The 14,952-nt window shown below is 47.7% G+C and overlaps 1 protein-coding gene and 1 long non-coding RNA gene across 7 annotated transcripts in view; one reads left to right on the top strand and one right to left on the bottom strand.

Annotated features, from left to right (window-relative positions):
• The window catches only part of LOC109548394 (uncharacterized), a 111,857-nt gene that overhangs the window by 37,777 nt on the left and 59,128 nt on the right, over positions 1–14,952 (bottom strand). For all 4 annotated transcript variants that reach the window (XR_012329228.1, XR_002174473.3, XR_002174474.3 and 1 more), the window contains exon 4: positions 468–599. This is a non-coding gene — a long non-coding RNA (uncharacterized lncRNA). The remainder of the gene's footprint in view (positions 1–467; positions 600–14,952) is intronic.
• Positions 1–14,952, top strand: part of NHS (NHS actin remodeling regulator) — a 349,773-nt gene that overhangs the window by 276,797 nt on the left and 58,024 nt on the right. For all 3 annotated transcript variants that reach the window (XM_033849801.2, XM_019925649.3, XM_073799055.1), the window contains exon 2: positions 8,623–8,775. In XM_033849801.2, the coding sequence (XP_033705692.1) occupies positions 8,623–8,775 (153 nt within the window). The remainder of the gene's footprint in view (positions 1–8,622; positions 8,776–14,952) is intronic.

The raw sequence follows: 14,952 nt of genomic DNA, 5'->3' as shown, positions 1-14,952 counted from the left end.
CAGATTCAGTATATCATGTGTTAACTATGTGTGTCTTCTATTGAGAGCACCCAGCTCATTATAAACGTCTTGGCTTTGGGAGTGGAAAGGTCCTTGGAAAAGAATTCCTTTTGGCTTGCAGGCTCATATATTTATTCCTTCTTTGTTGGCCCAATAAAGGGCGTCACTTCTCTACCTATGAAGATACTAATTAGCAAGTAAGTAATTCTAAGTGCAGTGCACTGGAGGTGGTATGTGGGACCTTTTGTAAGTATTTTTAAAATTTCCATCCTTGCTGATGATCTCTAAGTAAATTTTAAGAGACTAACCTCTACGTAGGAGAAGAGACTTATTAGCATGTGTAACTGGGTGTCACGTGCTAATTACCTTACCGCTTCACGATTTAACCAAGCCAAGGGCATCTGTCCAAGAGGACCAGAGAGTCTCTGTGCACCATAACGGAAACGGAAAGAACCCTTCCCTCTTACCTCCACTGGCTGTATGCAGTGTCTCCCGAATAGAGAGGTGATCGTCACATGCTTTTTCTGATCTGCCTCTCCCACTCCAGCTCCACGTTCTGCCCCGGAATGTCAAAGGTACCTGTGTTCATAGCAGCACATCTGCAGTTTGAGCAGGAATGCAGGGACTTTAGAACACTACATTCATCTTTGTGGGTAGAGTGCCTTCCTTCCTCTCCATCTTCCTGCTTTCAAGGAACCAAGAATACCGAAAGCTGATACTCGTGCCCTCCCTGTAACCAGCCTCGCCTGGTTCTCTGCAAATAATGAAAATAGCTTTGTGACAATTCACCCTTTTCTGAATCTTTGAAGTATTCCTTGGCGATTCATCTGGCTCTCCTGAAAGATCAAATTCCTTATTTCTGATGGGTATTATCTTTTCTATACGTTAACTTGTTTGCAAACAAACATGTAAAACTGCCAGTGTCTCTTTAAGGGGTGTGGGGCTGATGAGGCAAGGGTGGAGCCAGGCTCCCACTCTGATTTAAGCTCAGGCACGCAAGTCTTGAAACCTGGCACCAAGGTGTCATGACTTGGTGACGGACTGGTCATTTTCAGCCCAGGTTTGCTGGAAAGCAGGCGCCTTACCACTGTCTGAGAACATCACGGCCCCCCTGGTAAAGCTAACCTTGGGGTTGATCTAATTATTAGACCGCGCTATTGAGATGGTTTTTGTAGAGCAAAACAGTTGACTATCACTAATTTAATATCGTTCAATCTAATACCTACCCTGTTGCCTCAGTGTCTATAAACCAGTGGTCTAGTCCATGTGTGGTCTGCTGACCGGGAGCATCAGCAGCCCCGGGAAGCTTGTTCTTTGCTCCCCGGGCCGAAGCGTTTCTGGCGTCCCAAAATGAAAATGGCTAGTTTCTTAGATGACAGGTGAAAAGCGTGTGTTGTGAGTTTCGGGTTTTGTTTTCGGAAGGACAACCTGATAGACGTGACAGATAGCAAATAAGCACTGAGAGAGACGAAGGGCGCAGCGGTCAGGCTGAACGTTGCCAAGGGAAGTGCGCATGGACCCGGGGTCAGGAGACCTAAGCTTTGTTTTTGCCTCTGCCAAAAATCAACTCTGTGATCTTGGGTCATATCTTTGAACCTTGATTTCCTCCTCAGTACCTGCGAGGGGTGGCCGAAGCAGTAGCTTTCAGTGTGTTGACTGCTGCCCAGAGCAAGAAATACATGTTTACATCACTCCCGGCATGCACACATACAAATGCACACATACGTGACAGAACCGAGAGCGTCACGAAACAGTACTACATGAGGTGCACTGTGGTATTTTCTATTCTACTCTCTTCTATTTCATTGTTTAAAAAATGCTCGTCTTGATCTGCTGAACGGATTTCACAATCCACTAAAGGGTCACGCACTGTGGTTTGAAAAAACACAGAACGCCATAATTTCCGAGGTCTCTTCAGTAGTAGAATCCAGTGACTCTGCTAGATGCCTAAAGGAATTTTCTGAAAACAGTAGCCGAGCTGTGACAGATGGCTACGTGCTTGCATTCTGGAGGAAGTGCATGGTGTAGAACATGGCAGCAGAATGACCCAAAGATAAACAGGAAAATTATAAACCGTTTCCAAGGAGAACGTATAGTACTGCAGCTCTGACAGTGACTCAGAATTAGGATCTCTAAGTCATTACACTGAATGCTGCCCAAGTCAACCGGTATCAGAGACCGGGGACATCCGACCTGTCAGAGAGGTCACAGGCTCCCTGGTTGTAGGCAGCTTTCTTTTCAGTTTCCAGACTGTAAGATACCCTCCCCCCCCCCCCCCCCACCAAGAGTGATCTCTAGTAGCCTCATTTTTGTTTACACTTGACGCACCATGAAGACGGGAAAATAAAGAAAACAGGAAGTTGGAGAGCTCCAGACTTTTCGTCTTTTGAACTTGGACCCCAATCCTGGCTTCTTCATCTTCTTCTGTTCCCACCGCAGGAAGGGGAACTAATATTTAGTAAGCAGGGACATGTCAAGGACTTTGTCATCTCCCTGGATCCTACGAACCATTCTGTGAAGCCTCTAGGATCCGCACTTACAGAGGCCCAAAGATTTCAGTCCCTCGTTCTGGATCCACTGCTGCTGTGCTGAATCACCATCGTTCCATCCCAGAGGCCAGGGTCTTTCCCCCAGTGCATCCTGCCATAGCTTGAATACAGAGTCTTTCTTGGGGGGATGATGCAACCTCATTTAATTTCGGTGACTGGTAGAAAGCAGAGGCATAAACAGAGCAGACAGGACTCTTGTCAGACAGCAGGAAGGCCAAACCCTGATTTGTAAAGATGGGGAACTTGAATCCTGGGAACGTTCAGTGACTTGCCCAAGGGCACAGAACTGCGAGTAGAACCCAGGCTTCTGGTGGTCTTTCCACAGGATGTCGAACATTGAAACAACAGCAGTAATAATTAAACAGTACTCCTAGTGTGACGCATCATTTCGTTTTAGAAGTTAGAGAAATATTTATATGGGAAAAATCGTTCTGGCTCCTTTTCGTGCGTAAATAAATACACAGCCACGTTCTCCTATTCTGTGGGTGCTGGAACTTGTCAGGAAGCCTAGGTTTTTCTGATACTGAGGGGTCCATGTTGGATGCTTTGTCCACAGTGGGGAACAAGTCTGAATTACTGTGGTTCTGCGGAAAAGGAAGCCCAGCAGGGGCAGACTGTGGGCACCTGGCTCTGGCGCTGGGTTGTTCAACAGGTAGCAGGAGCCTCGGTGCTCCCTACCCTGCTCCCTCCTCCACACTGCCAAGCAGAGTTGGGGGGGCGGGGGAGGGAGGGAGAGAGTGGAGAAAGCCCCTCCCTTGCTCCCTAACGGATCTGGGAAGTCAGGCAGTAGCACCAGAGACCCTGAGTAGATTTCCATTTTGCTTACCAAGCTGGCGACTGCTGAGGAGCGGCTGCAGCCTAGCGGGGACCCAGAGAGCAAGCCGCCGACATATCTGTGATGCAATTTCAGATGCTCGTTGATACAGTGATGTGCTAAACATGTTCCTTGCTGCTTTCTGTCAGAAGGCATCGGGATGGACGGTTTGTGTTCCCAGCAAGAAAGCGGTGTGATGGGGGTGGGTGTGATGGGTGGAAGGGCAGGAAGGAAGGTTAGCAAGGTACATGTGGGTAGTTAGTCCTGTGGACACTCTAAGAACATTTTAAAAAATCCCTTCCCCTCCCCTGAAGGGGTAGAAATTCCATGTCTGAGTCACTTTGCACATTTTTCTGAAATTTTCACGACATGTAACATTCAGACTCTGATTTCAGCTGTCACCTTCCCCTTATAAATTCTTGAGAGCCTGGGAGAAGGAAGAAGGAGTAGCTTGCGGAGAGAGCCAGCGGCAGGTATGGGGACTCGGGGTAGAGGGGCCTTCTAGGAAGAGAGGCCAAGAATAAGCATTTTGCACTCCTCTTAAGGGCAGTAAAGCTTTAAGGGAGTGATAAGCTCATGAGGCCGGGAAAGGCAGTACTGAACAAGTACCAACCCTAGACCGGGGGCCGGAGAGGCACGGTGCAAGATTGTATTCGCCCCTGATTTTTACCCCCTCCCGACAATTCCTAAAGCCGAGCCTCTACCCGTCCGTAGAAGCGAACCTGGGGACTTCCCTGGTGGTCCAGTGGCCAAGAATCTGCGCTCCCAATGCAGGGGGCCTGGGTTCGATCCCTGGTCAGGGAACTGGATCCCGCACGCACGCCCCAACTAAAAGATCCCGCATGCCGCAACTAAGAGCCGGCACAGCCTAAATACATACATACATACATACATACTTAAAAAAAAGAAAAACGAAAGAAATGACCCTGGCCTTTCCAAGAGAGGGGCAGACGCCAATCTTCCTCAGTTTCCAAGTCAGCTCATTTCAGATGAACCCAGTGACCACATCCATGCTGTCAGTACATCACTACGAGTAAAGGTCTAGACAATCCCATTATCTTCAGAGTTCGACAGGGGGATCAGCTAAGTTCAGTCTAGAAAGACTTTTCGCTGCCCTGTGGACGTTTCCTACAATGGCATTTTCTTTCAGCAGTTTGGTTTTATGGTATCTGTTTGTATTTCCGGAATATGGCATATCTCCTGGGCACTTTGCGAAAGATTCACTCAGTTCTTGGTTACACCTAATGCTATGGATGACAGAGTAGCAGTTATGAATCCTTTATTTATTTCTTTTTTTGAGAAGCACTAGACACTTTTCACGTGGCAGACAGCCGCTTCACATCCCCCTCCCCCAATCAGCCTTAGTTTAGGCAAATTTATCTCAATATTGGTTTGGGGAAAAACAGCAGCTTGGAAGCCAGAGATGGTTTCTAATCCCAGATCTTCTACATGCCAGGTGTGTCAGACTTTGCACATTTACTCACCTTCTCTGGGCTTCTGTTTCCTCATTGGTAAAATGGGAGCACTACTTTAATCTCTGGGTGGTGTGAAGGTACCATGAGTCTAACACACCCGGCGCAGTGCTTAGCATACGGCTGGAGCTCCCTGCAAGAGCCTACAGTCTTGGACAGGAAAACTGATACATGCACATAACCGTTTTCCTGTGTAGGGGATAAAAACAAGACATATAGCCCTATTTCCCACTGTAACCTGTGCCATTATCTGCCCCTTCCCTGGGAGGAGTGACAAAGGAAGGAGAGGACAGATACCAGGCAAGGCAAGCAACTGGCTCCAGGGAAGCAGATGAAATAGTGGGAGGGTGTATTCCTTTTCTAATATCATACAACATATTGCCACAAACGTAGCAGCTTAAAACAGTGCCCACTTACGATCTTGACATTTCTGTGGCTCAGGAATCTGGGCACGGGCTAACTGGGTCTTTTGCTCAGGGTCCCCTTGGCTTGCCATCAGAGTTTTGGTTGGGGCTGAGTTCTCATCTGAGGCTCAGGGGCCTCTGGGTTGTTGGCAGAATTCAGTTCCTTGAGGTTTGTAGGACGGAGGCCCTCAGCTCCTAGAGGCCCCATTACTTGCCACCTGGCCTTCTCTACAACGTGGCAGTTTGCTTTTTCAAGGCCAACAGGAGAGTATCGCTGCTTCTGCTTGTCTTTTTTTTTTTTTAAGGGCTCACCTGATTAGACCAGATACACCACACTAATTATCTCCCTTTTGATCAACTCAAAGTCAATTGAAGAGGGATCTTAAAATCCCATAATTCACAGATTCCACCTACACTCAAGGGGAGGAGACTATACAGGTTATGTACACGAGAAGGCAGGAATCTTGGGGGCCACCCCAAGAATTCTGCCTACCGGACAGTTCCCTGGATATACCCAGATAAGCTGAGGAGAGACCTTCTTGCTTCTCTTTGTATTATTTTTATGAGACCAAACATTAAGTAAGAGAACTAAACCTACTATCTTGCATGGCTCAGCCAGGGTGAAATTGTTAAGTAGGGAAGAAAAGGGGGCAGGGTGAGCCTGAAGATGTGGGACAACCTTGCACTGGCAGTGGCGCAGCGAGCTTATGAATGAGTGGGTTCAACTTTTGTTGAACTGTTACTTAGGAAAAGGAACCGACTTTTTAAAGAAGGAAAATGCGATAGTTTTCCCTAGAAGAGCTCCATTAGTGCCTGTCTGCCTGCCTCTGGTGGACACACAGTACTAGGTAATGAATGCTCTGTAAGCAAAGGACAAAACTGAAAGCAAAAGCTGTTCCCCACACAAAGATGGAGGGGCCACGGCCACTCAGCCTCGGTTCTGAGGGGCTATCAAAATATAAGACCTTGAGCGTCTGGGTCTGTGGTGCTGAGGGAATGAGGGGCTATAAGGCTCTCTGGTCTACCCCCAAGTCACCTGGGTCCAGCCCCAAATCCTGGCTTCTGCCTTCCCGCTGAAAGGATGAGCCTGGGAGAGGAGGTGCTCAGAAGTCCCTCTACTTCAGGGACTATCCACTGGACTTCCTGCCTCTTCTTTCCACCAGGCAAGCTTTCTGCTCTGTCCCTTCTCCCAGCTGTCACTAGCACATGAATTCACAGCCATCTCCGTTGAGTTTGGTAATGACCTCTGCCCTGTTGGGTGGGAGCTGACCTCTGCATCCACGGAGAGGCTGACTTTTCAATCAGTCCTGGTCACTGAACCAGAGCATTCCTCTGAGGGGGGCTAAATAAAGGCTCTGTCTTCAGCACTTCCCCCTACTTTACACATGAGAGAAGGAGAGCTCAGATCCAGATGTGGCCCACCCTTTCTACCCCGAGGCCTCCCACACCTCATCTCAATGACCCCTGACTGGTTCGCCAAGCACTTATGTTTCCAATGAAAGGGTTGAGGTTATAGAGTAACGCAAGGAAGAAAAGTTGCTGCCTTTATTCTTGGCCCCATAGAACCTTCCCCTAAAAATACTCTTCCCCTACCCAGGAAGATAATCCTGTGATCTCTAACCCTCGGGCTTGAAGTCTTCCCGGACATAAAACACCAAGTGAGAATAAATCTAGGTCAAAGGGAGTCATGTGCTCTGTAGCTGAGGGTGCGAGAATATCATGGATAGTACACTCCGGTTATGGTTGTACAATACAATAGCTACCTGTGGCTATTTAAACTTAACTTAAATAAAATTAATTAAAAATTAAAGGTACTCGGTAGCCAGTGTGGCTGGTGGTTGCCACAGTGGACTGTACAGCTAATACAGCATTTCATCATCACGGAGTTCTATTTGCTAGCACTGTGTCCATGTGATGTTTCTTTAGCATCTTTGCAAATATGTCCTTGTTTCTACCGGTGGTCCTTGTGGTTAGGATGTATTATTCTAGTGGGGGGGGGGGAACACTGCTAAAGACTGCTTAAGAAAACAAAAACAAAAACAACTGCTGTAAATGCAGTGCCGGGGGAGGGGGGGACTAATTATCAAAAGGCTGCGTTTTCCCAATTTTCTTTCTTCTATTCCCGCCCGCCCCTTCTACAAAAGTTTCTTCCCTTCTTTTACATTTGCCTTCCTGCTTTATCTGCAGAGTGTCATGTTTTATGTAAGGCTTCCCAGACAAAGTGAAACGCTAGACCAGATTTCAAAAAGAAAAGGATCGGACAGGAACCAAAAGTTTGTTTGCGGCACGGGAATAAACAGTGGGGCAGAATGCGCCCAAATCACACCCTGGGAAGAAAAGGAAAAGCAGAAGGAGAGGACGAGACTGGGAGATGCAGGGTAGGCCTGGTCCAGATAGTAGGTCTGGAGGGTAAAGCAGACTGGGGCAGTTCTCGCCATTGCTGAGGCTGGCAGGCTGCCCAGGTGCTCAGGAGTTCCTCTGTGCAGTAACTTCCTAATCAGACTCTTCCTGCTTAGGAACAGTGCCTTCCATAAGAATTTATCTATCTTTGACTCACGGGTGATCTCCATCTTAGGCTCAGTGTGTGCACGAAGAAGACATAATAGGTTAAATGCTGTGTTTGCGGGAAGGAGGCCTTCTTCCTTGAGCTCTTGGAGGAGTCGCAAGGACCGTGTCCCTCTCCTCACCAGCACTGTCTGTGGTTTCCCTCCCTTAACACCAGTCACCCCTTAATGGGTTCTTTAATGCCTGTGCTCTTCCCTGGGCAAAACTAGGGAAGCTAAGCAATGCTCTGAAAGAAGGCAGACAGTGGAGATGGCAAGTAGAGGGCAGGATAATGCTCAATAGTGAGGGTCGGGGGCCGGGGGGTCACAGGAGACAGAAAGCAGGGCAAGGGAGGGGCAAAGTTCAAGTGGGCATCAGGAGCAGGTGTGCAGAACTATAGTTCTGAGGGCCTGCGGCCAGAAGACTGGAGCTGGGGCAAGCTTTTCCACTCACTCCTGAGGCTCTTCTCTGCCTTCTTGGAAGGCAGGCCCTCACCCCACCCTGAAGCATGGCTGGCCAGGGGCCTGTCCAGGTTCACGAACAACTGTGTCAGACAGTGAGAAGTGAGGGTGTAGAGAGGAAACTGGCTGGTCGCAGACAGATGGTTGGTGTCCAGGGGTCTCCCATCCCTTGGCTTGGGGGCCCTATCTGTATCTATCCTATCTGTATCGTAAACTTCAAACCTTTCTCCAGCCGTAAGCAAGTTCCTCTTGTGAATGCAGCAGTCTGGATTTCTACTCCACTCCACCCAGACTCCACCCCGTCCCGCCCCAGGGTCTGCCAAATGCACAACTGAAAGCTTCGGATGGATAATGCCGTTTTCCTCTTTTGTCTTGCAGCTGTCTCCAACCTGGACATCGAGAGCAAGCTGAGCGTGTACTACCGTGCACCGTGGCACCAGCAGAGAAACATCTTCCTCCCGGCCACCAGGCCGCCCTGCGTGGAGGAGCTGCACCGCCACGCCCGGCAGAGCCTGCAAGCCCTGCGCAGAGGTGACTGATCTCGGGCTTGTGGGCATTTCGGGGAGAGAACTTGGAGCTCGTACCATCAAGGGGTTGTTTTCTGTCCCATCCGTCCCAACACCTCCCCTTGTTAATAGCAAGTACTTTGAAATGCTCCCGTTTTCTACCCTGAAGTGAAATTCATGGGTACTATAACCTGCCTATTGATGTAACTAAAAATAGCATTATGGCCTGAATATGATAATAAAGAGAACTTAAAAGGAAAATTATTTATAATAATGATATTTGCAATATGCAAATGCCCAGGCACAGCTGCACTAGAAGACATAATGAAGAAGTCAGATGTTTGTGCCTATCAAAAGTAGGTTTGGATTAAGTAAAGACAGAAGTCATTCTGAACACAAAGCACAGAGAAATGAAAGAGTCAGTCAGGGGGCAGGAGGACACAACCATAGAAACTGGTGCATTCAGCACATATTATACATGAGCAAAAAAAAAAAAAAACCCTCTGGATTTTAATTAAAAGAGAATTAGCTTTGACTCAGAAGTAGGTTCTAGGCTTTTCCCTTACAAGAAATTCTGGCGGGCTATCTGTGGGACCCGGGGCACTGTTTCAGTGTTCAGGACTGTACTATGCATTGTAGGATGGCTGTCATCCTTGGCTCCAGCCCAATCATCTAACAAACAACCAGAACCTTCCCCAGGGGGTTTCTTCTGCTGCTGTTGAGAACCAGTGATCTGGTCCATTCTACAGCAGAGCACATGGAGCCCTAGAGAGGTCAGGACACTTGCTGAGGGTCACACGCAGCAGGTTAGGTACAGTGCCAGGACCCAGACCCCCCCCCAGCCAGGGCTCTTTTCCTCCGCACCATACACTGTGTCCTAGGGAAATCAATAGTTCTAGTTCTCTCACAGTCCCGAGAAAGCCGGAGATAGGCACACAGCATTCAAGGTGGAAGATACAGCCTCCTCTTCCACTGGTCACTTTTCAGTGCCTTAAAGCCACTCTAATTAGGACAAGGAGATTAAAAACTGGCATCATCCTTTTTAGAGCCCCCTCCGTTGGTGTCAGAAGTTGGCATGCCAGCTTTTTTGGCCTTTAGATTTTTGCTATGGAGACACATGGGGTCTGTACATTCAGTGTCTTTGCTCCAAATTCCCTGTGCTCCTTTAAGGAATGGTATTTTGCGAGAGTATTAAAATTCAAATAAAATATTTTTATGTCACTATCAAGATGGAGAAATAAAATGACAAATGTTGTTTTCAGCTTTTTTCTTCCTCATGTGTATGACTCCTCCCTTTTGCCCATCCCTTGTCTTTTTTCCCTTTAATGAAAGAGCTAACCTACTAATACCCCTAATGCAACTGTTTCTAAAAATTCCCCTCGGTTATTGGTAGCAGATACTGTGACCTTTGTCATGAAGGGTGACAGTATCCTCTCAACCTATCGCTGGCATTCTTACTATTCACTTCAATTTTATAGTTGGCTGAAAAGTTCTTTACCAAATTTTTAGTGCCAGCCACCTTCCAGAAAGCTTCGTTAACACTCTTGCTGTTCCTCTGCAGCCTGGATTAGGCGCCCGTGCCATAACTGCCTGTGCCTCATCCCACTGTGCTCCGTATAAGCTTATATCGTAACTAACCACTTACGGGCTTGTCTTCCACCGATAATCCATGAGCAACTCAAGGACAAGGATGATTGATATCTTATAAATTTTTTTTTTACTTTTTTCTTTTCTTTTTTTTTGGCCACAGCACGCGGCTTGTGGGCTCTTAGTTCCCTGACCAGGGATTGAACCCCGGCCCTCGGCAGTGAGAGCACAGAGTCCTAACCACTGGACCGCCAGGGAATTCCCATAAATTATTTTTATTCAAAGCATTCAGCGTGACCCTGACATAATAGTAGGTCCTCAATGAATGTTTGTGCAACTGAATCAAATTCTGCAGAAAACTGGTCGAGTACTGAGGGCAGAGAATGACGACAGAGGAATCTAATCATTCTCACTAAATACCTTCTCTGATCCCATCATTAGAGCTTGAGTAACGTTAGCCCTTTAGACATAATTAATTATTTGTATCCCTTTATTATTATTCATAAGTCATCTCTGATTAGATTTTTCCAGATTCAACCAGATAACATTAAGCTGCTCCTAAGCTATCACATTTCACTGTGTTGTCAGGTTTGGACTTAACAGCAGAACTAAGGAACAGCAAGCGCCAATATCAATCTTCTCAGAACGTCCTCCTGGGGGCTGAGAGATGGATATGGGGCCTCCTGGGGTTTGTAAGGAAGACGGAGGAGCTGCATCTTGCCCTCCACAGACAGGCTTGCTTTGTGGTTGTCTCAATAGCAAATCTTGGGTGTAGTAGTTTTAATAGCACTGCAGAGAGCCATAAATAGGAATTATAGGCATCACAGAATTAAAAACATGCAGTGTAGAATTAAAATTAGAAAGTGACTTTTTTTTTTTTTACCCTTGTCCAAGAAACAGTAGCCTAGTAGTGCATTCATCAGAATACCACTTCTGCCATCTGGTGGCCATGACTAATACTGACCTATGAGACAAGGCCTTGCTCACAAATGAGCTTCCCTGTAGGTTCTCTGTTTGGACAGCTGGAATGTCCTGGCTTCCACCAGGAGGGAGTGGATGATGAAGCACAGACAAGCCCGGCTGTGGTGGCAGCAGCAGCGTGCTCCTTTTGGAAATGGGGCTATAAGGAGGGAGCTGGGGGACTGAGATCAGAACCGAGAAACCGGCTGCCTTCAAGATCTGCTCAATAGCCAACCCCTCAACAAAGTCTCCTGAGGGCCAGGCACTGTGCTACACCTAGGACTCAGAGAGCAACAGTGTGTGGTCCTTGCCCACAAGGAATTCCTGGCCTACTGAGGGAGACAGGCAAGTAACCAGGTAATTTCAACACAGTGATATGGGGGCTCAGAGGAAAGGCACTAATGATGCCATGGAGCTTCAGGGAAGGCTCCTCAGAGGAAGCAGCATCCTAATGGATTTCAAGTTATTTAGAATCTGATTCCTCTTTTTTTCCTTTTTTTCTTAGCAGTTCTTTATGCTCAGAGCCAATAATGGCTTGAAGTGATACCAATGTTTATGTTTGTGAGACAGGGAGAGATTACTAAGAGGCGATAAAGAGAGATTTATGTTTTATATTTCCTTTCCTTTCAAGTTTCAGGGCTGGGGTCTAAATTTCGTTGGTCTAAGGGAATAAGCACCAAGAGTCTACTGCAGTTTCAGGCTCTAGTTGACGAATGTTCTCCTCACACCACCACCAGAAAGAAGTATTAGGGACCCATTAATCTACCTGCCTACTCCCGGCCTGGGGCAAATGAAAGGGCAGGAGGGGAGAAATTGAATGGGAAATTGAGTTGATATCATCTCCCTCCAGACCCCTCCCTTCCTTCTACCTTTTCCTAGCTAGTGACACCTATATTTTACTCTTCATTATGCATTTAAGAATATAAAAGCTTCTCCTTACACGGCCCATTTAGAAAAGCCCACTGTTTCCTTGCAGAGAAAAATGGAGGTGGGCACTTTAACATGGAAGACATTTATCTCAAAAAGACCTCTTGGAAGGGAGATCAAGCTGGCAGAGTGGGACATGGAGCTCACTTCCCCCCTACAAATACATAAAAAAATACAGCTACATCGGGAACGATTCTCACAGGATACCAGCTGAAAGCTGTCAAAAGATCTCATACAACCAAAGCTGCAAGAAAGATCCCCACATAACCGGGTAGGACGAAAGGAGAGAAAAAAAAGAAGGAATCAGGATGGGACCTGCACCCCTGGAAGGGAGCTATGAAAGAGGAAGGGTTCCCTCACCCTGGGAACCTCCTTCGCTGGCGGGAAGGTCCGCCAGGACAAGGGAGCTGCAGGGGCCTGGAATTTGCAAGAGAGGAGTGTGCCCGGGCTGACTTGCTGCCAAGCAAGATACAGAGGGACCGGCTGACAGCTGCCGTGCTGCCACGCTTCCCAGCCTGAGATGCGTGCCTGCTGGGATGCACAGCTCGTGGGTGCTGAAACTCAGGCTTCAGTGGACAGACACGGGAAGAGGACTTGCTTTGGCTGCGCAGAGACATCCTGAAGAGCCTGGAGTGTGGTCTGGGCTGTAATTGGGGCTGCACACAGGACAGGGCACAGGTCCGCCAAAGGACCCCGTTATCGACGCATGAAGGGCCGGGTACGGGTCCACCATAGACGCCTCATTGTCAGTGTGCTCACTGCGGGGGTGCGGCTCCAGCCACGCCAGACTTTGGGAGCGCGCTCGTACCAGGGCTGACGTCAGAGCCAATCATCAGCACTCCCACCGTGGGGCGCAGCTCCGGCAGGCCTTGGGAGCTCATGCTTTGTGAACCTGCACACTTCAAAGGCAAGGCTGACGCTCGAGCCAATTATCAGCGCTCCCACAGCCGAGACGGGTCTCAGGGCGGCACCAGCAGCAGCGGATTTTGTGGGTGTGCACACCGGGTGGCAGGAGGCCTCACAGAGTCACAGGTCCTGGCGGACAGCTCCTGAGGAGGAACACACAGCGGCTCCCAGAGGGAGTGCTCCGGTCCCGCCTACCTCACACTGCAGCTGAGAACCAGATCTCAGGGCCTCTACTCCAACAGCTGGGGAGTAGACCCTGCCCCTGACAGGGCTGTGACAACCACAAAGCAAAGACGAGGCCCCACCCAACATACAGTGCAGGCTCTGGCCAGCACAACACCAAACACACCCCCCATCAAGGGGGAACAGTGGGCAGCACATGCTGAGGAAAGATGTGGCAGACATCCATACCAAATAGAGCCCTCACACCAAAAATAACGTGGACTCACACAGTCTACCCCAGCACACTCCCACATAAAAACAGCCTTTCAGGACCACAGTAGATAACTGTTTCTCCTAAATTCGTGGAGTTAGAGAAATATAAGTAAAACGAAAATGCAGAGGAACTACTCCCAATTTAAAAGAATAAGAGAAATCCCCTGAGAGAACGATGAAACAAACCTCGCCAGTCTACCAGGCCCTGAGTTCAAAAAGGAGGTAATAAAAATGCTAAAGGACCTAAGAAACACTATTGATAGAAATGTAGATCACTGTAACAAGGAACTATTCAATAGAAACCATGAACAGGAGCCAATCAAAATTAGACAACTCAATTGCCAAGATAAAAACCGAACTAAAGTCAATAAACAGCAGACTTAAATAAGTCTAAATAGCAGAATGAACAAGTCATCTGGAAGATAAAATAACACAAACCACCCAATCAGAACAGCAGACAGAAAGACAAGTGAAAAAAAAAGTGAAAGCAACATACGAGATCCATGGGATAAAATATAAAGTGTGCACATAATACGGATTCCAGGAGAAGAAGAAAGAGAAAAAGGGATCCAAAATGTACCTGAAGAAATTCTGGCTGAAAACTTCCCAAACCTAAAGAAGGAAACAGATATCCAGGTACAGGAATCACAGACCATCCCAAACAAGATGAACCCAAACTGATCCACACCAAGACACGTAATTAAAATGGCAAAAGTGAAAAATAAAGGGAGGATTCTAAAGGCAGCAAGAGAAAAACAGAGTCATTTACAAGGGAATATCATAAGGCTATCAGCTGACTGCTCTACAGAAACTCTGCAGGCCAGAAGGGAGTGGCAAGATACATTCAAAGTTCTGAAAGGAAAAAACCTGCAACCTCGGATACTCTGCCCAGCAAGATTATCATTTAGAATAGAAGGAGGGAGAAAGAATTTCTCAGACGAGCAAAAAACTAAAAGAATACAGCAACACGGCAATACTCATGAAAAGATATTCAACATCACTAATTATTAGAGAAATGCAAATCAAAACTACACTGAGGGCTTCCCTGGTGGCACAGTGGCTGAGAATCCACCTGCCAGTGCAGGGGACACGGGTTCGATCCCTGGTCCGGGAATATCCCACATGCCATGGAGCAACTAAGCCCATGCGCCACAACCAATGAGCCTGCGCTCTAGAGCCCGCATGCCACAACTACTGAGCCTGCATGCTGCAACTACTGAAACCCGCGTGCCTAGAGCCTGTGCTCTCAAGAGAAGCCACCGCAATGAGAAGCCCGTGCACCACAACGAAGAGTAGCCCCCACTCGCCGCAACTAGAGGAAGCCCGTGAGCAGCAACAAAGACCCAACACAGCCAAAAATAAATTTGTAAAAATTAGTAAATAATAA

This window comes from Tursiops truncatus, chromosome X (genome assembly GCF_011762595.2).
Source record: "Tursiops truncatus isolate mTurTru1 chromosome X, mTurTru1.mat.Y, whole genome shotgun sequence".
Classification (NCBI taxonomy): domain Eukaryota; kingdom Metazoa; phylum Chordata; class Mammalia; order Artiodactyla; family Delphinidae; genus Tursiops; species Tursiops truncatus.
Note: the sequence above shows the minus strand (reverse complement) of the source record. Positions and strands in the feature narration are given on the sequence as shown.